Source organism: Dendroctonus ponderosae, unplaced genomic scaffold (genome assembly GCF_020466585.1).
Source record: "Dendroctonus ponderosae isolate FM_Combo_2020 unplaced genomic scaffold, Dpon_F_20191213v2 Dpon_F_20191213_8, whole genome shotgun sequence".
In the NCBI taxonomy this organism is placed as follows: domain Eukaryota; kingdom Metazoa; phylum Arthropoda; class Insecta; order Coleoptera; family Curculionidae; genus Dendroctonus; species Dendroctonus ponderosae.
The window spans coordinates 9,186,890-9,209,472 of NW_026019016.1; the positions used below are offsets into that span (position 1 = coordinate 9,186,890).

General features: G+C 33.7%; 1 protein-coding gene across 10 annotated transcripts in view; it reads right to left on the minus strand.

Moving 5' to 3' along the window:
* Positions 1 to 22,583, minus strand: part of LOC109534484 (tyrosine-protein phosphatase Lar) — a 455,803-nt gene that overhangs the window by 200,087 nt on the left and 233,133 nt on the right. For all 10 annotated transcript variants that reach the window (XM_048669227.1, XM_048669234.1, XM_048669236.1 and 7 more), the window contains one exon: positions 11,077 to 11,165. In XM_048669227.1, the coding sequence (XP_048525184.1) occupies positions 11,077 to 11,155 (79 nt within the window). In that variant the 5' untranslated portion in view covers positions 11,156 to 11,165. The remainder of the gene's footprint in view (positions 1 to 11,076; positions 11,166 to 22,583) is intronic.

Below are 22,583 nucleotides of genomic sequence, written 5' to 3' on the forward strand. Positions count from 1 at the left end.
AAAATCCATCTGCATTTGAACAAAAATTACGCTAATGGTTTATTCGCATCGAAATGTTACAAACCTAGAAAATAGTTAGAACTGGAGTAGTGTGGTTTACAGATTTCACAATAAAGCAAGAAAAAAACTTTAAACAGAATCATCCAATAAAAATACAATATATCGTCATAAACAAAACAATATAGCTTCCACTATTAGTTTCAACGCCTTCAATATAAACGAAACTTTAATAATTCGTAATGTATGCTTGCTTATTTAATTAGAAATTAGCTTAGCTTAATTAGAAAAGTCGTGCCTTCCATCTTTCGATGCTTATGCGAATTTTCATGATCTTGCTGATTCTGAATAATCATTGAAACTATAATGTCAAAATTACCTCTTAGTTCCTATTTATGTTTCTATCTATGTCTGAAAATTGCAATACTACTGTTCGCTCAAAACGTTCCATAACTTGATCCATGCGAGAAGTGCATATTTTTCATTCCTATGAAACCAAATCCCTTAATAATTATTAAAATTATACTTGTGTAGGAAGAAAATTACTCTTAAGTACTGAAATAAAAATGTTAAAAAACAAATGTTTTACTGATGTAGAATATAAAAAATCCATTAAAAAAATTCCAGACGCCTCTGGACACATCAAGATATGTTGGTATTATATACGAGAAAATGATAAATGATCGTCAGAACTCAACTATCAAAACGGCTGTATCAAGAGTATCAACACTTTCACTTACGGAGTGATTTCCAAAAAATGTAGGTCACCATCGCGTGATCTGCTAAACTTGAGTTTTCCCATATCTACAACTTCGCATGAAACATTAATCTAACCCAAAATAATATCTAGCAAACCTTTGGCTCCCAAAATATCCAAACTGTAGAATATATCAGTACATTCAATAATCCCATCGAATATAAAGCCTTTATAAAATAAGCTGCGAAAAACTGTTTTGAGTGGCCAATAGTTGTCCTAAATATGTTTTTGGTTTATCACAGCGTGGTCATATTAAAAATTAAATCGCTTTACATTATGGATCAGAATATCGCGTGACAACGACCAGCAGTTTTGCTGCACAGTTTTTAAATAAACAGTTAGTTAAAAGTAACCCTACCATTCCAGTTTTATTAATGGCTACTGTCGAGAAAGAAGGCAAATATTTGCAATTGTCCGTATGAATTTTATACCAATTAAGATGCATGTTGGAATGCAAAAGTGGATATTAGTTTCTAAGCCGCAAACTACTATTATTGAATTTGTTGCTGAGTAATGTGAAATATAAATTGTTGCATATTTAGCTCAGCTCATTTGAGTTGACGTTTCTATCACTATCAGGGAATTAATACTTAATATATTAAGGGATTCAAGCTGAACAAAAAGCTAACTACTGTTAGCGCGTAAATAACTTGCAAAAATTCAGGGCTGATAATGCGGAAAAAAAGTAAATTAATGTTTAATAATGTAAAATTATTAGCACTATTAGCATAAAGTTGGAAATTCGCTAGATAAACAACGATCTTGTGTATTTGAAAGCTAATAAAACCGATTCTAATAACCATTTGGAACATATTTTTTTTAACTACCAAATTACATATTATACATTATGTATATAAAGTGTGTGGTTTTACGTTAAGGGCCATCTGAATGTTATCTTTTTTCAAACAAAGACGTGGCTGTAATTAAAGCCATACTTATACGGTCGATGAAACACACCTATTTCGCAGCATGACGAAAGAACATCAGAGACCTGTGGGCTTTTGATGGCCAGTAATGAAACAGGAAATTCAGGAAATAATTTCCTGTAAAATTTTGTTTCTGCTTAGCTAATATTCCTTAATCATCATTGATTGACTAATGATAATAATAATAAGTAATAATAATAGAAATATATCTAGGAAACATGTTTCGAAAAAAGTTGCATGTTGAACAAAGTGTTCATCAGCAATTTATGCCGGGATGACGAAGTGAAAATTTGAAGTTCAGACGGCTAGTGTCTGTAAAATAAATCGCTACACTCCCTGAAATGGCAGTTAATGTTCTGCTTTAAATAACGTGCTAAAAAGTGCCGACCAATTTCGAAAGTAAATGGAGATCCGCCAAAATCGTTAAATAATTTATTGGATACTTAGCCGGTATTCGGATCAGGGGCAGAGGTGGATCGAACAGTTTTTAAATTGGAAATCATTCATATCTGGAGTGATTGGATGATAACAAGTTTAATCGAAAGAGACTAGTAGTGGACTGAAAGCCCAAAAGAACAATTAAACCAGATACATCAAATATATGAAAATGGGTTCAACAGCACCAAACCGATTTGTAACTAATCAAAAATAATTTTTGCGGTAATTGATCAATCGAATTAATGAGCACGTTCGTCGAAATTCGGCCAACCGACAAAAATGTAATAATTACCAAATTAAATTATTTCATCCACAGCATTAAATTTGTCAACCACACATGTGCTCTTCAATCTCTGTCAGTTACGTGGTTCGGATTGAATATCGGAGCCAGAACAACGCTAGCAAATATTCGTCTTTATATTGCAATGACAAAATTAAAATTTGTTTTACCACATTATCAAACAAGAACAGTATACTACAGCTCTCTAGCATCAAACTATCATTCTGAATAAATCAGCAAACTGTTTTAAACTGTTCGGCAATTTATATGTTAATATTTTCATTGGCCATTAGTACTCAAAGTCATGCTAAGCCATTACTTTCAGATTAATAAATGTTCCATTAACAACTTACGGTTCGAGTTAATTTTATAACACTCCTAAAAACATGATTCGATAATCCGTTTCAAACAGTGTAAACTTTTTGAACAACTACAGTTACAGTTTAATAAACTCAAGTTGATTGAAATTATCAAAAGTTTGTTCATATCGTTAATTGAGGTGGACACGGTATTTAAACAATATTTTCAGCGTAAACGGAGAAAACCAGAGCGGACTCAGGAATAGAACTAACACCAGCGAACAATAACAGTCGAGTTGCCAATTGCCATATAATATTGGATGTATATGATGTATATGAACTATCTAATAAGGATCTGTTGAAATTTCTAGAAGACACCTAGAAAGGTTTTAGTTTGAAAATACAAAATTCTATATCTTTTAGTGTTGGGCACTGTTTGCTAAAAACGCTTTCATGCCTTCTATGTTATGTGTATATTAACTCAAACCATTAAAAGCTTTCTCAGAAAGGAATTCTACTGATGAACCTAATTTTAATTTTCCTAGTTTAAAATTGTGGTTTAAAAGTGGATACTAGATAGATATGGAATCCAAGCAAAGATTAGAAATAGTTTATTAAATCTTACTTGAAGAATGTATGCAATATTAAAATAACATTTTGTGTCGTTTGACGTCTAAATTTTTTCAAGACTGTGCTGTTTTATTTTAAGCAACAAAACTTTTGAAAAGTTGCAATTGGATAATCAAACAGTTCAATAGAAAACTTTAAAGGGCTGCCATGCTCTGCTGAATATGCAAAAAAAATTGCGTACAAAAAGTTTCTAGTAGTTCTGATTTGAATAAAAATTAAGAGCCTTAACAGTGTTTCACCTTCTGCCCAATACATTAAGGATTGATTTGCTTAGGTTTCAACACTTTATATGTCTATGAGTTTGTTAGACCGTTTTATATGCTTTAGGATTTCAAGAGCTTATTATGTAAAAATTGCCATTATCGGTTTAGCACAGCTCTGAAGATAATATGCGGTGATGGTACAGTGGTGGATTCCGAGTGTTGGTGAGTTAGAAATTTTTTGATAAAAAGTTGCATTGAAAAGGCACAGCAAATAAAAATATTAGATAGCGATCTGGAGCTCAAATTTATGAAAGTGCTAAGTTTGTGAACGAGCTATTGACTCAAGTTTCACTTTTGTATATTAAAAAAAACGTTGGGCGACTTAAAAAAACAATTCAATTTTCCAAATATCCGCAATTCTGTGCGAAATGGTAGAGTTCAAATCTGAGATCGATAACAAAAATGCCTGAAACAGTGAAATTTCGCCGATAAAAGCACATTGGCCAACAGTCTACACACGTTAAAAGTTGGTATCAAAACGACTGCTTATTTATTATTCCGAGCGTTCAGTCAGTCACCATTTAGGAAATTAGAACGGGGCGCACGGTGCTTCGTTTAATTTTGTCTGAATTCATTGGAACCATTTATACGGGTCGATACGGTTGTGCCAACTGAAAAAAATCAACTGTCTCATGCTTGAAATCATGAATCTGAAAATTAAATTTGTGATAAACAACTTCCACCAATAACAAGCTATCTGCACACTTTCAAACTCAAAAGCTCAGACAATGCGAAGCTATTTATCCAATTATCCGTCCTGATCCTCATTCATAGAGAATACTGAAGATTCAAATCCAATTGACCCCGTTCGAATTAAGACGGCCCATGCAAATGAAAGTCGGGAAACTTAATGTTAACTTTTGATGGCCATTGAAGCGCAATCATTAGAGTAATTGATGTTGACACAAAAGGACGATCAATATAGATACACATTGGCCCGTCCTTTATATGGCTCTGAATACAAACTCATAGTTGGACGAGCTAATTAGGTTATGGGTCGATCGACAATTAACTGCAAAAATAGAGCTTTTATGGTTTGTTGTACTAAGACCCGTTGTTACGTAAAAGCAGTTAGTATCCGCAACAAATACCTGCTCCAAACTTGCTTCGAATATTGTGATAATTACGCAAAAAATGTTTTATATGTATAAAGGCAAAGTCGCCAAAAATTGTCTACTACCTGAGCATCCACGTGTACTCTCCTTTGCGGTTCCAGACAAATTTATTCCGGATTTTCGCATTCTTGGCTGTGTTCTGCGCGAATATTATACGAGATATTAAACTGAGACCTGAAACGTTCCCGACGTTTTATTTTTTCGGGATTGCCGGGGTCGGGTTTTAGTACGGCGGCTGATATTCAAATTGGCAGAGATATATTTGCAGGATTTGAATTTCTTAGTTTACATAAACTGCCACGGTAAACAGATATCTGTTATCTGTTATATACCGCGTGTTTGAATAACATTCGTTAACAGTGAGAAACCTTGACGTTACAGAACAAAATATTTAATCAAATATGTCCCAAAGTATTAACGGTATGTCTAGGCAACAAAGGATTTGAACATATTATAGAACATCTAAAAGAACTAGACTTTTACTTTCCAACAAAAACTGTCTGCAGAGCAAAGAATAGGTAAAAAAATCGATTTGGGATTGAACACTTCTTCATTATCAAACACAAAATTATTGAACAATGAAAGTTATTTAGACGAACTAGATATTTAAAGACCTGAATTCCAATGTTGCTCAGATCCAAATACCGCATCGCATATAGCATATTCCTAATAAAATTAGAGTCTGGATACTAGGCAAAAATTCTATAATTCTCCGCAGAAGCCGACATTTATACAGATTAAGTAAAATTTACAAAGCGTTCTATCGTGTTGCCTTGCCTTGGTTTTGAACTTTTACTGCTTAAATCTTGGAAAAACATCAGCGTAAACGGGAATTTCAAATAGAATTATGAAAATTACATTTTGAGACATAAAAACCAGCTTTAACCCCGAAGCTCAGCGTTATATGGACGCCATCTTAACATTATCAGATTTGTATACACATACTTATAGCTATGCTCAAAGTTCAATAATGTGGGTATGGAAGACCTGAAAAAATTTGCACGATCCGTTCAAAATTTGTGAAATTTTTTAAACTTACGCTAAATGAAGTCTTCAAATTTTTGTAATAGAACAAGCTCCAAATCGGCTCAAGAGGAAACTTGTGAAATATTTAGCAAACCCAAAAATAAGCTGAAAATTATTAAGAATTTAATAACTATGATGCATAAACCATGAAACAGAGTAAAGTTCAATTACCGTGCAAAAATATATTATTGTCTGTACTTTCTAATTAACAAATGCTGCAATTTCGGTACTCCAAACTTCAGTAGAAAGTTGAGATTTTTAATAACCAAATTGAACAAGAGCAACCCGAAATCGGAATGTACAGATTTATTTTTTTTGTATATGAATTGTTTATCTAATTGTGAAATATTCGAATAAAACTGCAATTGAACATTAGAAAAATCAAACAGACGTAAAAATTTGGAACTGATTTTTGTTCCCCATTGAAGATTAGCAATAAGCTATTGCGAATGATTTTCCGACTCTTGATTGTTTAGCCATTGATAAAATTATATTAAGGAAATGGCGGTAAATTTCTCGTGCAAAATCCAATGTTCTCTACTAAACGCAAATCAAGTAAGGGTTCGCATGTATAATCATTTAGCTCGTTAAAGCTATAAAACGTAAACGAGACTTATTTCCATACATAAGAATAATGCAAGTGTATGTTAAACGTACTTCGAAGGAAGACATTGCCATCAACAAATTTCGATAAAACACAACGGTCATAATGGATTCTGTTACAATACACAAGAACTAAGTTTTTTTGTATTCCGTGAAAACCAACATTCAGCACAACAACAACAACAGTAGAGTGAATGTACAACAACTTTGTTTTGATTTTATCGAACCCTTTATTATTTGGTTCTTCATTCAACGACAATTTGATATAATAATGCTTTGCACATTAAAGTATATTCACATTAGGTATCAATAGGCAATTTCCTGGTTTTATTGCCCTAAATAAGATACATTGTGAATAAAACTCTATTGTGTGGAAACAAAAAACAATACCCATAAAATATAACGTGACATGCGAGATTCCGATCAGAAAAAGTCATTAGAAAATAAATATTGCGTGCAGTGCTAAGGAGTTTTGTTTCGCAATAAACGTTTTATTTTGCTGACCAATGGAGAATCTATAAGAACAAAACTTCGATTATCACAAAATATTAATGCAATCCGACAAAATGCATGATGCAAACGCAATGAATAGTTGCAGAACAGGAAAGTGAAATTTGTTGAATGCTATTAACGCATCTAATGAAATATATTAAAAAGTGACATATTTAAACCCTTGGTTTAAATCTTTTAGCAGATTTATGTATATTTAGTGAACAATAAAGGAAAACAGTACATATGCTTTATCGGCATCGGGATCGTACGTTACATTCATCTACTTTGTTAATAAAAGCATTGCCTGCGTTCTAGAAAAGCAAATTTAATTCCGACCACTTTTTGAATTTTGGGCATTCATGAGCAAACAATTAACTACACTTTTCCACTGTGGGTAAAATTGAGTACCTACTTTAGCAAACCTAACAGAAAATTAATTATCTCCAATTTTTCTCTGGTTCTATGTATGCAAGCCGTAAAATAATAGGGTAATAAAACAGAATTTTCCATGTCGGCAAAATATACGGCAGACTAAAAGAATCGATTTAATGGCTCGCTAGAAGGTTTAAAAATGTTAATAACAAAGCACTTAAGATAGTGATTTGGCGATGTTTTATTATCTTGTTTTATCGGGAGATTAGAAATCCATATTTCAAAATTTTATAATCGTATACTTTGTCCTGTGTAACTGTAACTACAAGAAACAGAGTAGACTTTTCGGCAAGTCAACTATTCGTTTCATTTACTAACCAAATGTTCGGCATTGAACTCCTATATGCGAATATTAGATGGCTATATTGTGCTCTATTCGGCTGTATAAAACGTAAATGCTAGATCAAAAACAATAGTAAAATAATTGGTTTTATGAAATTCAATTTGGTTATACCGCTAATGGGTTATGAGCGATTGAGTTCATTCCATCAGCTACACAATATTCTATTTAGATCCCGTCGAGATAATTGTACTCAAATAGAATCAATAAATCCGTCACACGTGAACTTAAGCCCCGATATTGCCGCATACATTCCATTTTATTGCTGTGTTTGCTGAGACAAATAAAGCACAAAAATCTCTGTACGTGCTTTGAACGGAAATTCAGGCATAATTTAAAAGTTACTTTATTGTTTGCTCTGATCAAACACTTTCCGTATGTATTGTGTTTACACAATTTGTAATTTTTTTGCAAAATTTACACGAATACAATTCACCTTTCTCGTTTCCTTCACATTAAATTAGCACAGAAATGTTTTCTAGATGACAAGGACGAAAACGCATATGGAAGGAAGATGCGCTAGCTTTTATTAGTTTAGGAAAGTACTTACAAACTTGGTTTCTTTATAAGGTTTACATATATTCCTATTTACTAGCAAGATACCAATTAACCATTAAATATCAATTTTATACACACTACGCTTAGTTCTTTTTTTGTAGAGTGGACTAAGCCGGCTTAGATTTTCTGATGAAAACCAGTTGGAAACTGGTCCCTGATATTGCCTCTGGCTACTTAGTCAAACGATTCATTAGTCGATAAATACAAGAATTAATGGATCTTTTGAACAACTTTTGATTTATTATGAGCTTCTGAAAAACTTCGTTTTAATTGTCCAAGGAGACGTATACGACCATCAATAGCAGAGGAGCCAGATATTTTTTGTTAATAAAAGTTAGGTCAGATCGTCTTCTTTTGGTCCAAAGAATATCGCAGTACCCGTTTGATGATGAGCTTATGGGACACCCTGTATTTCAACAATGTTCTAGGGATGGTCTTTCTTTCCTATTGAGCATAGACAGCCTTTTAAGAAATACTACGTATTTCGGAGCGCTGCTGCACATGAACAGCAATGATACAAGTGTTTGCTCCTTTTTTTAAATAATTGAAAGTCGATTAGTTGAAATTGTGTCCAACAGTAAAACTTGCATAAGCATTTCAAATAGTTTATTGACTCTACACTGGAGTCGAAAACTGGGCATTCGTGGACATACCACATTCTCACCTTACGCTTAAAAACCCTGGAAGAATTAACTATAAGTTTTTCTACCGCTTGTATCAGTTTAGCGTGCCTTTATACCACTTTGCATGAAAATTTATACTTTCCCGAATCGAGCCAGACATGGTCCGGAATCGGTCGCTAATTGGCCACCGTTGGTTCTATCTCGAGTGCATTTTAGCCAACCACAATGGCGTCTGGACATGCAATGTAAAATACACTCGCTTAAATCTGGCCTGGAACATCTGAAAAATTGCCCATTTCCTGTCTAGGTTTTTATGCATTTAATGCACGACTACGTGATACCCTTCGATTCATTTGAGGAGCCATTAGACGTAACGTAACAAAATAATCAATTGATAAGGAATATTTTTGCGCCTGTTTTTTTGATGCTAAAGCAGGCTAAATGCCACGATTTCGACCAATTAGGGAAACAAATCTAACCATAAACTGTTCAACTCCATGCCAAATACATTAGCGGTAAGCCTTCCGCGTGAACATATACATATTTCCATCCAAAATCCATCTAAATAAAATTAAATATGAATAAATAAGACTGGGACTAAAAAAATAACGATAAGAAAATAACATGTAAAATTAAACTGCCACTCAATTCCCGAACTTTTCGGGGACTGCGCAACGTTCAAAGTTCAAAAAATAATATTCGTATTGATTTATTTAAAAACACCAAACATTGAAAAACAATATGCAAGTTCTTTTCAATTTTTGAAAGCGTATATGCCAACATAAAAACTTATCAATGTATACAGGAAAATTCACACAATTTAACAAATTGTCAAAGTAAATAAAAAGTTAATTAACAAAATTAACGAAACAAAATATGTTGATACAAGTTTGCAATTAAAAACAGTGATATATATAAGAGAAGAAGTCAAGAAAACATATTCGAGTTTTTCAATAAACGCTGATGAAATGACTCCAAAATTTTAAAAATTAAGTGTGTATCACAAAAAATTCCAAATTACCAATAAATATGATCAATCTTTCAGAATCATTAAGTAAAAACCTCTTCCTTGAAACCTTCGAACATTGACCAAAAACGTATCCGGGGTAATTTCCTTTTGCCAAAGTAAATACCATGACAAAAGGGCTGATTGACTTCTTGTTCAGTCTCGACTACTTTTTGTTGCTATCCCTACAAATGTATCATTTAGACATGGAGCGATTATGTAATTATTCGCTTAGAAGTCGAGATTACAATTTTTGTGTCCCATCTGCACGTTGTCATAGATAGTTGAGAGATAAGGCCCAAGCAGACAGGTCTACTCAATATAAAATACTTATCGTATTCTAATAGTCCCGACACTTTCCATAATTGGATTATGTCGCGTTTGGGTTGTCAAAGACTGCGATTAGATGTTAAAATAAGGCCTAAAGTTTAAGACGCAAATAAAATGGATTAACGAAGACCGTCGCAAAAAATTCCAAAACATTTACGTAATTAATTTCAACAGCCGTCCGAAATTCGTCGCCCTTAGCTTTCTCTTGCATAAGCCAAATACCAAGAAAATTTGAATTCATCTGTTTTAAGATTTTTGGAGTCATGCTGAACAATTTCGGGTATCTTTGCTTAAAATTTTTCTGTATAAAAAGTAAGGGCTACCTAAAAAAAATGTAGGAAGTTGTTCAATTGTAATACTCATTAAAGTTAAACTCACTACTCAAAAAAGGTTTGAGATTCCAAATAAAAAGTGTAGATTCTATCAGCTTGCCCTGCAATTGTTTCAAATTAGGTCGAACTCGTCTTAAGAATAATAACAACGTCAAATTAATTAATTATTGAAAATATTTCAAAACGCGAGTATTTACAATTATCCTCGGAACTAATTCATTATCTATCAAAACTCGCTGCAAACACGTATTTATAGAATAGTAATTTTCCTCTAACAAAATACAAAAGCCATCGTAAAAGGCAACTAATATAATAAAAAAATAAATTGAAATGTATATTGAAATTAACAACATCAAACACAAGCGCGAGTTTTATCTTTGATTTAATATATTTTGTTCCATGAGCCCCATATTGCTAATACGTAAAATATTTTTCAAATACAATATGCCATAATCCCGCAATGTATGACTCGCCAACTGTTATATATTTTTGCTCCGATGCAATTTTTAAGTCGCATATCGTTTCATCAAATGCAATTCCTACTCAATACGAGAAAATAAATCAATTCACCAGATGCCAGCCGACTAAGCGAATGTAACAGTGGGAATAATTGAAAAACTGAGACTTACCATTGCTGCAGACTTGTCCCAACACCAACAGGACCAGAAAGGTCATAAAATGACCACCGGGATATTTCATCATTGCCATTTTAGGTTACCTGCAGGAGAGAAAAATACTATCGTTTATAACAAACCCTTCTTGAAGACTTTTCTTGCAGCTGGAAGAAATGATCTTTCCAATTGGAAGTAGCTTTAAAATGTTCTGGAGATATCACAGAGGTAACACTACAGGTTATTTAACTATTTTTTTAACAGTTACACTTAGCATGTGCGTAATTACACTACAAGGAATCACAGGTGGGTTACCAAAACACTTAAATTTTTAAAACACTAATCCGAAAAGTGTTCAACGAAGAAGAGCTTTTTTCCGGTGGTTGGAAATGATGTTACTGTAGGGTTCCATGGCACAAGGTTCGATGTACTAAAAACCGCACTAAGATTTCCATCAAATATCGAAATTAAAAACTTATGCAAAGATTCGAGAAAAACAAAAAAAACTTGAAACCAACTAAATAAAATATGACTTTTTAAACTGCAATTGAAGAATACTTGATTAAATTACTAAAATAGTTTGTGATAAAGGAGCCATGAAAATTGTTGATCAGTTTAACGAATGGTGAAGTTTAGCAGATGATAAATTCAAATTATTTATGTAGAGTAATTGCGACGGTTAAAGTCCTTTAAAATCCTATTTTCACTGAAGGTATCAAACACACAAAACAAAAAACGAAAACAATTGTTTGCACATCACTGTAGATTTTCGGTGTACCACGAAAGATGCTGCAGTTCAAATGCTTTGTGTGCTAACACGTATATTTTTCTTCTCACATATCACACGTGCTTTCTACCCAAGTAAGACCGAGTGTTTTTAGCGGGGTGGCGTGCAGATCGAGCCAGTAGCATGGCCACTACTAGCGTCGGGACGGCGAACATTACGGGGCACGATCGACGGCGCTGCGCGTCGCTTTAACTGCTGAGGCCGTCGCGGACACTCTTCGGTTAGCTGGAAATCGGGACTTTTGCTTTGCCGTTCATGCTTATATTTGTGTTAATAATGAATCAGATTCCGAAGGAGATGCTATAACGGCGAGCGCAATCTTCCCGATGGAAAGTGTCTAAACGGAAATTTTAATACAATTGGAGCGACTTTCTAAGTCCGAAACAGCAACGACCGTGTTGATACTTGAAAAGAAAAGGTGCCGCTTAGACGTGTGGAAAACTTGGTTGAAATTAACATGTGCAACAAGTGTAAATTTCGTTCAAAACGTAAGTAGGCAAACCAATATTCTACGTGTGTTTGCATGTTTTGTTTGTTTGATGCACATTTAAACGACTAACCAAACTTTACCAACTGTTGAAAAATGAAGAATATCTGGTGTGATTAGTAGTTAAGACTAAAAACTCAAATTGCTTACAATGATTATTCACCATAAAAATAAGGTCTAAATAATAGAAAACAAATTAATGAAATACAAGCCAAATTATTCACTGCATTGAACGGTTTGCTCTAGGCACCTAAAAGTTAAGAATTCTAAAGTGATGTTCTCAAAAGATATACAAATGTTTTGCCTATAGAAAGTAGGTTTCTCGAAACATTTAGGTAAAATGCGGTTTTGTTAGTAAGAGAGATCGGGTATAAATGTAACAAATTCACATAAATACTCATAAAGGGTGAGATATAAATAATCAGTCTAAACGTGATTTTTCAACTTCAAATGTAATTAAGTGGACAGCAAAAGTGTACTGCCAAAAATGTATTTTGCTTCAATATCGCATCCGCTTTTCATTATGTAAGGCAAAAGAATTAATACTTTTAAAATGAATTCAATAAAAACTAAAAAAATTACTTCATTAATAACCCCAGTTAATGGCTGAAATATAGCCGAAACGTTGGTCCAAGACTGTTCCCAAACACCGTTCAATCGTTGACGAAACAAAATTAAATCGTTGACCAAAAAAAAACACCACACCGGCAACGCGTTGAATATAATGCCCAATCCGAACGAGGTCTAACTTCCCATAAACTTTTCGAAACATTGATCAAGACCAAATCCCAGGATCTCCATCGTCAAATAAGAATTAATGTAAACAATTAAGTAATCCCCAAAGAAAATGTTAACTATAACTCCCACAAGTGGTCAAAACGATAAATATCAATAACTGAATCATCAAATGAATAATTTCTTTTGTTATTGTCGTTTCTGCTGTAGGCCCGAATGGCCATATTAGAGAGAAGGTTCTTAACAAATTTCTCCTGTACCAATGCCATCAAAAATATTTCGTTGGCACAAAACTATAAATAAGCATAAACATTTCCACTAAAAATGTTCGAAGTCTGCAAAACAAGGCCGTTATTTTTGAGCCGGCTGCTCTAAATTACCGAGCGGTTGGACTTGAGAAACCATTTAAAAATGGCTGCAGAATTTTTAATTTAATTACGAAAAGAGCTTAGGAAGAAAAGTCGATCTTTTATATATTTTATTATTTATCTGGTCGGCTTACTGAGCTGTCCCTGGCAAATGAATATTTGGACTGACGGGATAAAAAGTTGAAAACACAAAACTGCTTATTTTAAGCCCTTTCGTTATTAAAGGGGCGACATTTCTTCATTTCGAGTGACGCTAAATTGGATACCTTATATTTATAACTCGAGTTCGCATTTGCAGTCGAACGACCTACTATGCTGTTGACTCAGTCCAGATATTTATGAACTTTCATCGAAGCTTTATTTAATGTTCGTTCTGCTTAAGGGAATTGTTGACGTTTTGTGACCGAGCTGCACATTTAATAGTGCAATTGCAGTTATTTCTCGAATAAAGATTGTCTGAAGCATTAAAAATATATGAGTCGTCTTATGTCAGCTTTTGGACATATAAACCAAATTATTATACAATTAGAAAATCTATTTTCATTCTGTAGACTACGACTATGACAAGGCGTAATACATTCATCTTTGAGCACTTCGTTTGAAAAGCAGCAAGTAAGTATACTTGTATCAGACAGATGGGAAATAATCTTTCTGAGGTTTTCCGCTTTAACCATCCTTAACAATTGAAAAAGAATAAGAACTAAGCAAACAATGGCAAAGTTTGATCAATGCAAGAAAATAATAATAGACGAAAATGCATTACGTCTGCAATCAGAAAAGTATATCGAGAACAAAAAATTTCATTGAACGTAAATATTTTAAAATAAATCATTTGAAATTAAAATAAATTTTGACAAACAAAGGAAAGCGTTGGCAAACTACTGGATAAAGAAAATGCACATCTAAAAAGTGTGAAAACTATTTTCTTTGCCTTTACTTACATTTTAATTAAACTTCCTAGATAAGTTCAGCAAAAACATGAAACTAATTTTAGAAAATCTACTAAGAAAACTTTACAACTTCAGGTACTGAGCAAAAACTGGTTTGAAGTGCTATCAAAATTATTCACTCCTTTATATTGAAAAGCAAACATTTGCTGCGCAACGTCAGAGAAATAGTCATAAGAGAATATTGTTATTCGTGATTGTGCAGTTTTAAGCATTTCACATTTATTTCCAGAACACTCAATTCTTGCTGCCTGTAAATGCTAATTTGCATACTCTAATATTACCTCACATTTCAATCGATCGTTAGTTTCAACAGCGTCAACTTTTCAGCAAATTTAAACCGCAGAATTTCCGGCTGAAATCCCCATGCCTAAATGTACTAAAGCTATTTTATATATTTGCTATATGCATAATAATGCCGCCACTACTAGCATGCGTTTCAAACCTGTTATACCACGTCAGCCAGATCAAGCATTAAACAATTGCGTCCAAGGTATTTTAAAACGGGATTGGTGGATCAACCCAGTAAAAGAAAACGTAGAAAAAACAAACATCCAGGTGAATTCAGAAAATTATTTACGGTTTTTATAAATTTAACAAAAATTCAAGTTCATTAGAGGCACCATACAAATCAGCAATAAAGAATCATAGAAGTAAAGTACCTTGCCTGAAAAGTTAACCAAACCCTCAAGTTAATTCCAGTCATTCAACTTGAAATTTCCATATAGGCACGAACAATGGCCTAGACGAGCATAACAGGCTTCGCATTTTCAATTTGCCTCTCCTTTTGAACAGAATTCGGGCATTATCCGATGAGCTGCAGCACTAACAAACGCCGAACGAAAACCGAAGCAAATCGTTAAAATGCAAGATAAATCTAACCTAATGACCCTGAAACGCCTGCGGTTATCGAAGTCTTTCCATTGAAGTTCCATCCACCGTTGCTGTTGTCATTGGAAAATCAAATTTTCATTAGCGATACTCATTGGCTTTGTCATGGAATTTCGAAACCGAACTTGTTAGATTGGAAAACGCGAAACATCGAAAACGAGAAAATAGTAAATCAAGTGAATGTTGAGTTTTCAATAGTTTGCTTTGGAATCAATTGAACGTAAACCGTGAAAATCAATATTTAATGAATAAGTCTGAAACGAGTTGGGTCTAGTGATGATTTTTGAAGAAGAGCACGTTTTATGTATGCATTAACAATACTTTTTTAAAGCTCAAGCTCCAAGAAGAAAATACTTATAAGACAATAAAAATTAATTTCAACCAAATAATAAAAAACCAAAAGATCAAAAGGACCGTGCATTATATGAAATTATGTTCAGCACTGTGCTCGCTGTTTACCACTGGAACCAGATACAACTCCCCTGTTTAAAATCGCTAATTCCCGTTTTGCTAACTGATAAACTGTATGAAGTAATGATTTGAAAATAACAGCAACAAAACAGTGGGACCAAATTTAATTAAACCCACGAAACAAAAACGCACATCATACAAGCAACGGTTATGGGAACCATTACAACTTGTCCGTGCAAGCCGGTTGGCTCAGTTAATTTTCCAATCTGGTTCACAACAATCAGCGCATACAATAAGCTCATCTCCTGTACAGCGACCCGGTAATTGAAGGTTTTAATCTCACTCCGGCTCCCACTGCAGGAAAATCTTCGATGGTATTAAGCACAGCACCAGGAGCCAGTGCTAAATATGACGCTCGACTGCGTTTTGTAATATCATTGTCAGGTTGTGTTTATATTTCATCACAGTTCCAGTTATTGCCCGTGGCGTCCGTGAGCGCAGATATGTACCAAATATTTCAGTCTCAGAATTGAATAAGTTTAAATATTCCACTGGTGATGCTAAATGTGTAAGGCTTCAGTATGACGAATCAACATGGAAACAGGCGTTGCTCCTTTATTATGCGAAGAAATAATAAAAATTGTCTGATTATCTGCAAAATGCGCAAACGAATAGCAAACCTGTATGATAGATAACATGCAACAATCCCATTAAATCAACACGGTGGAAAAACAAAATCCAAGAGTGGAAGCTACAGTTTCTGTTAAGCGAAGCCCTATCCGAAATAAAGTTTTGTAAATTTTTGAAACCTCATTTCGTCAATAATCTAAAATGGACTTAAGATAACTAAAATAGTGTAAAATAACGAATTAACAGGCACTTGACTAACAAAGGAGCAAGCAACACAAATGTGATCAAATGTAATTGGCAATGATATTTGAGCCTGCAATATTGAGGAAATGATGAGCATGCTTTTTGAGTGAAGATGGACAACGTCTTTGGTGCGACTTTTATTTTATTTTAACACGCAAACTTACCCTTGCTCAAATTCTGTGCCAGAACTGTAAGCTTAAAATTAACATAAAAACTTGAAAAATTAAAACATGAACATGAACATAACACAAACATGCACCACTGAAAATTACCAATTGAGGCAAAACAAGCTATTCAAAGCATTGATAAAGATGAGAAAGCCAACTAGACTCGAACCTTCCTTAACCACCTAGCACTAGTGTGTTGTAGACGCTCATTGTTGTGTACCAGATTGGAAAATTAACCGAGCTACGCGCCTTGTATGAACAATAGTGTTCTAATATAACCGTAACCGCTGCTTGAAATCCGATTTGTATGTTAGATTAATTAATTTTGAGCCGCTTTTATTGATTAATTGGGAAGTTTTTGGACCATCTAATGCGACAATTTACCATACAATTAACATCTTTTACATCATATACAATACATCTTCATACAGGGTGATTCAAAGGTGGCGTCATTCGCCTGGAGGTGTTGTCTGGTGATGTTTTAGGAGTACAGAAAAAATAGTAAAACATTTTTTATGTTATTAGAAACTGAGAAATTTGCAAAAAACTAAATTGAAAGCAATTAAAGCATTGAAAGTGTTCCAACACTTCCAAATGCTTAATAGCAAAGTTGAAATTCAATATTCAACTGTTAATATCTTCTAGAAATAAACGAAAAAAAATTTCAATATTTTTCTCGTACCTTCCAAGTGAGCCTCTATTACCCCTTAAATATTAATATAAAAAACAAGTATGAACAGGAGAATTTAAAAAATATCCCAGGCTTAACGAAAAATATTAGTCGAGTTGGAGTTATCAATTATATAATTTTGATTGTCTATATTTCCTACTGTTTTACTTTAATTTCTATTTCACATGAATATTTTAAATGTATGATAATTCTTTCTTCTTCCCATCTGCAGGAAATGAAAACAAATTTAAATGTGTTTATCTGGTAGATAAAAGCACGTTTTCCTAATGGCACTAAACACTTCCAATGGCACAATTCATGACTCTGACAAGGTTATTATTATTGAATGAAAGCGATCTCGAATTTCGCTTTGCCCTTTTAGTTTCGACTAAGCTATTAAGATAATTGCTAAAATTTGTTTAATTTTGGGTTTGGACCCCGAACGTTAACTAAAATTCGAGCCAGCTGGTGGTTTATTCAATTTATTATTTACCTAATTAGTTGCCCTTCACTTCGGGTGAGCTTGTAGGATATAAATGGCCAAATAGTTACCGTATAATCTCTTGAGACTTGAGACCAAGTCTATCTAAATTGTCTGGTTTATTATTGTCAAACGAAATGAAGCTAAATAAAATCGTTTTCCATGCAGAACTATTAGCATGCCGAATTCGAGCAATAACTCTTTGGAAATGTTGATTATCAATAGCAAATGTCTGATAAATTAAACTAAAACTACCAAGTAATCATAAACTACCATAATTTCTGCAAGCAGCAAAACTAATTAGCCTAATAATTCCTCAAGTCTGCTCAGCGTCGTAGTAGTTTTGGGGCCTTTTATCATTCGAGCAACTTCTTAACAGTCTCTGCAAACTTAATTTCCGACTGCAAAGGCACATTTTGGACTATTTAGGCGACCACCAAGTTAAAGCCTTTACACATATCCGCGGTTAGAAGAGGTTTCGCTACAAACTTCTAGCACGAGTTGAAATGTAAAATTAATGCCTTAATTTCATATCGCGGAACAGCTTTCTCAGAATTCTATTGGTAATGCAGTTTACCCGAAAGATGTTTAACCTAAACAAGTAGAGAAATTGGTGATTCCGTGCGAAACTCGGAATTAATATGGTAATTGCTGGCTTTTAAAATTGAGCTTTTGCAACAGTGGGAATTTCAAAATACAACCAACAAAGCGCTAAGGTAAATACCGTTGAAATGCATTAAAATGTTATACAATATAGAGGGCAAAGGAGAGATTGAGAAAATAAACAGAAGCACCAAATAAAAACATTGAGAAGGAAAAGAGACAATGACCAAGTTAGCGAGTGAATAACCGTGCAATCAGGCCCACGCAAAAGTGAAAAATCTAAAAGTTTGGGGGTATTATGTAATAATTTATATCTCTTTTTGATCAAATTTCAGCTTAGCGTTGTGTGAATGTGTCTGAATTATAGTAAAAACATGTCCGTGGATAACATTCCTGATAAAACCAAAAGGCAATATTTGAAATAACACTGCTAATACCAATGGAATGGTGAATAATTCAAAATCCCGAAAGCTGAATTTCAGTGGCACAAGCTACAAAGCAACATCAAACAATTCGAAATGCGATCACAACGAAATTAACTCCGAAAGGGGCAAAAGTGAGAAAAGGAGAGAAGAAGCGAGCAGGTGCCCGAAAATTAAAATATGTTAACAACTGGAAGTAATTGGCTGTGACATTTGAAAGGCGATAATTTTGCACCCTTTACAAATACTCGGCAGATAAAACAATTTCAAATGTTAATTGGCCGATTCCAAAGTTTTCTTTGCCCGTCGAAATTCCCACTTTTCAAATGTCAACAAAGAAGTGCGGAACAGGCAGCGGTATGGAGTTTTGCGTTGAATTGTTGCCAAAGTTAGTAAGTAGAGAGATAAGCTGGGGGATTTGTACTGACATGTTAGGGTATAGGCGTTAACGTGTCAAACAAACTTTTTATATTTGAATATATGTGTCTCGACGCCGCCAACTTTTTGATGTTTATGAATTGATAATCTGCTAGACTTTCCATCGTAACATCCATACTGATTATGAAGTTTGTTTCTAGATTTGTAGATGCCACCTTTAAATCTACATAAAATCCGTCTAAAAGCAGATTTACAGTTCTTTATATTTCTTTGAGAATTCAACATCATGTAAAGTCAGATCTAAATATCCTACTACTATAAAATTGCAGAATAAACTAAACTCTTGTTTTGTTGAAAGTTTTGCGGAATCCCGTTTGATCAATGCTTCAAAGTATTATAACTGTAAGGCTGTAAGAGCTACCGAAATAAATCTCAAATTGGAGCATAGATTCTCCTTCACAAAACATTGCATTGTTTGTGATTCACATCACACATTTCCAGCGGCACGGCCAGAAGGAAAATTTAAGCGAATAAAAACAATTTAATGCCTACGAAGTCGCTGAAAATAATAAGAAAAAACTCAACTGTTTTTTGTAAATCAAAACTGGCAAAGTATCAAGCTTGATTAACCACACAAGCTTTTCAGCACGAGTGGACTTTAAAGTAGTCGTGTTCCATCCAATACTTGATCCCGAAAAGAAGCAAAAAGCCATTTTTCATCCAGGTATAGTAGGTATTCAGATTGCGAGCACCGGAAAACGCAAGTCAAGTTACAAGTGTCTAATTTACCGGATATTTGAGATCAGGCCCTGAGGCAGAAGTAGTTATATCGCTCGAAAAAAGCTATTTTTTAAATCAAAACAAAATGCTTTGTCAATTTCTATTCTGCATGAAAAACCGGTTATTTTTTCTACGTTTTATTTGCATTTTAGCCTTAAGCAATTGGCCATAAAAATTATATGTTCCTGATCGAATGAGTAACTGTATGAGATACCCACTCATGTTTTCATAAAAGCAATTAAAACAAATATAGCTATCAGCTAACAGAAAATGTGCAATAGCCATCATGCGGGCAACCTCTCGTACGTTGTTCCGCTGTTGCTTCATTTGAAATGATGAACGAAATGAAAAATATCGCAAATTCGAGTGTGAGTAACTTGACTTCCGTGATATTATTTATTCCCTACATCCCCTTCAGAACAATCACGAAAATCTTGACTGCCACTGTATTCTTCAGGTCAACGAGAAATAAAAAAATAATTTATTGCTAGGTTAGACTGCTTACAAATAAGGGCCACAAAACTAGCCAACTGACTGCTCTTGTTCAAAATCGAATCCTTCATCTTTAAGTGCAACATATAGGTACATACCTACATATTTGAAGCTATTCCAGACAGGGCAGTTTTATAAGGCAATAGCGAAATTCCTCCGAGTAAACAGCTTGTTCATTCCGTTTGCAAAGAGCATTTCATACGGAGAAATAATTTGCTACAGATCAAGCTGAACGATATGATTCAAAAAGACTCCCATTTTGCTGAGGCTCTTGTAAACATAATTCAACATGTTGGGATGCAACAAAGTCGATTTATGTGCGGTCGGACTTTTGAAACCGACATGCTTTAACGGGCAGCTTATGTAGGCAATATAGGGGATTCTAAATAAAGACAAAAACAAAAATAAGCTTGGCTTTCCCCGTATTGAATTTGACATGCATGAAAACATTGCTTTGGTGAAAGACTTCCAATGCCATTTGTTTATATCGACAAAAATGGAAAAGAAGAAATTCATTCCAAATTAATAACTGAGTGAAAACGTAAGATTTATTATTGCAAATAAATCGATTTCAGTGCAGCTACGACGAATGAGTATGCTGTTAACTAACAGCTAATAATTTGAAGGTATTTATCCGCACAAAAGAGATTTTTAATAGGATACGTGGCAGCTGATAAAATCCCCCAGTTTCAGAAACGGAACCGGTAAACCGAGTGGATGAGTGATTCTTTAACATTTAATTATATTACATGATCCCTAAAGTCAGATCCTAATTAAAGCAGAGATGGGCAATTAAAAAAGTATCTGGGCAGATTAAAGTTTGCGCAAACCGTCGGGTATTTTAATCTGACCCTTTCAGAAAATGATTAGGTAAAATAGCGCAGCTCTTAGTAGGATATACGTCTCATAGGATCAAATTTTCCAAATAGAACATTGAAATACATGAAAGAATGACAGAATAAATTGTAAAATCAACAGTCGCTAATCAAATGATACTTAATATGGTTTGAATTTTTATATAGAAGATTCTGAACGTCGAAAAATCTGTGGAATTTTTGAAAAATTTAAACAAACTTAGAATGTTTAGTTAGTTTCTTGTTATCAAGAAACTAACATATGATATTAGGAAGGAATTAGTATAGTAAGAAACGCGCTTGATAACACGTGAACCAAGAGCTGATATTTATTGCAGACAAAACTTTGCCGAATATAACTTGTCAAAAAATGCAATTCCAATAAAATATAAAAAATAGAGTATACAAGTGAAAAATCATACCAGAATTAGCCATCAGATCCTTTAAAACTTAGTTATTTGAACATATTCTTACTTTAGCGCACAAAAAGTTCTAATTAAAAAAGCAACCGACGCAAAAAAATGGTCTGTCTGAAGAGACTGAAACCCACAATGTCGTTTACCATTAACACGTGAGACAGTCGTTGAAGTGCCGAGAAAACACTTGAAAATTTCTTCAATAGCTTTATAACATACACAATGTTAAAGCAAATAATAAATTTGTTCCAGTTCAGTCCAAATGCTCTATAAAAAAATGAGAATATTAACATATGTTGATGTATGTAAACTAATTTTTAATTGATATTTATGTGTGATGACCCAAATCTACACGTAAAATGAATCATCAATGAAATACATGATATTTTCTTGTAAAGGTACTAGCTTTCAATTTTACATGCCTTTATTTTACTCGATCGGTACATTACACATCACCTTTCGGGTAAATTAAGACATATGGTTGAGCAAGTTTTAATTTTCAGGACAATAAATATCAATTAAAATTCCCGGGTAATCTATTTCGGTAAAACAATGTTAATTAAAATAATTGCAGTGTATTTTAAAAGTTCCCTAAAGAACTTTAATTAGTTATCGAATGAGGGCGTTTTTTACATCGTTCTACAGCAAATTAGTGAAATGGATCGTGTAATTAACATTTAAAGCCACTACTAAAATGTTAGTCTACATTTATAAAACTAACTCGTTAAACATACAATTTGCGGCTTTGATTTTATGAAAAGCG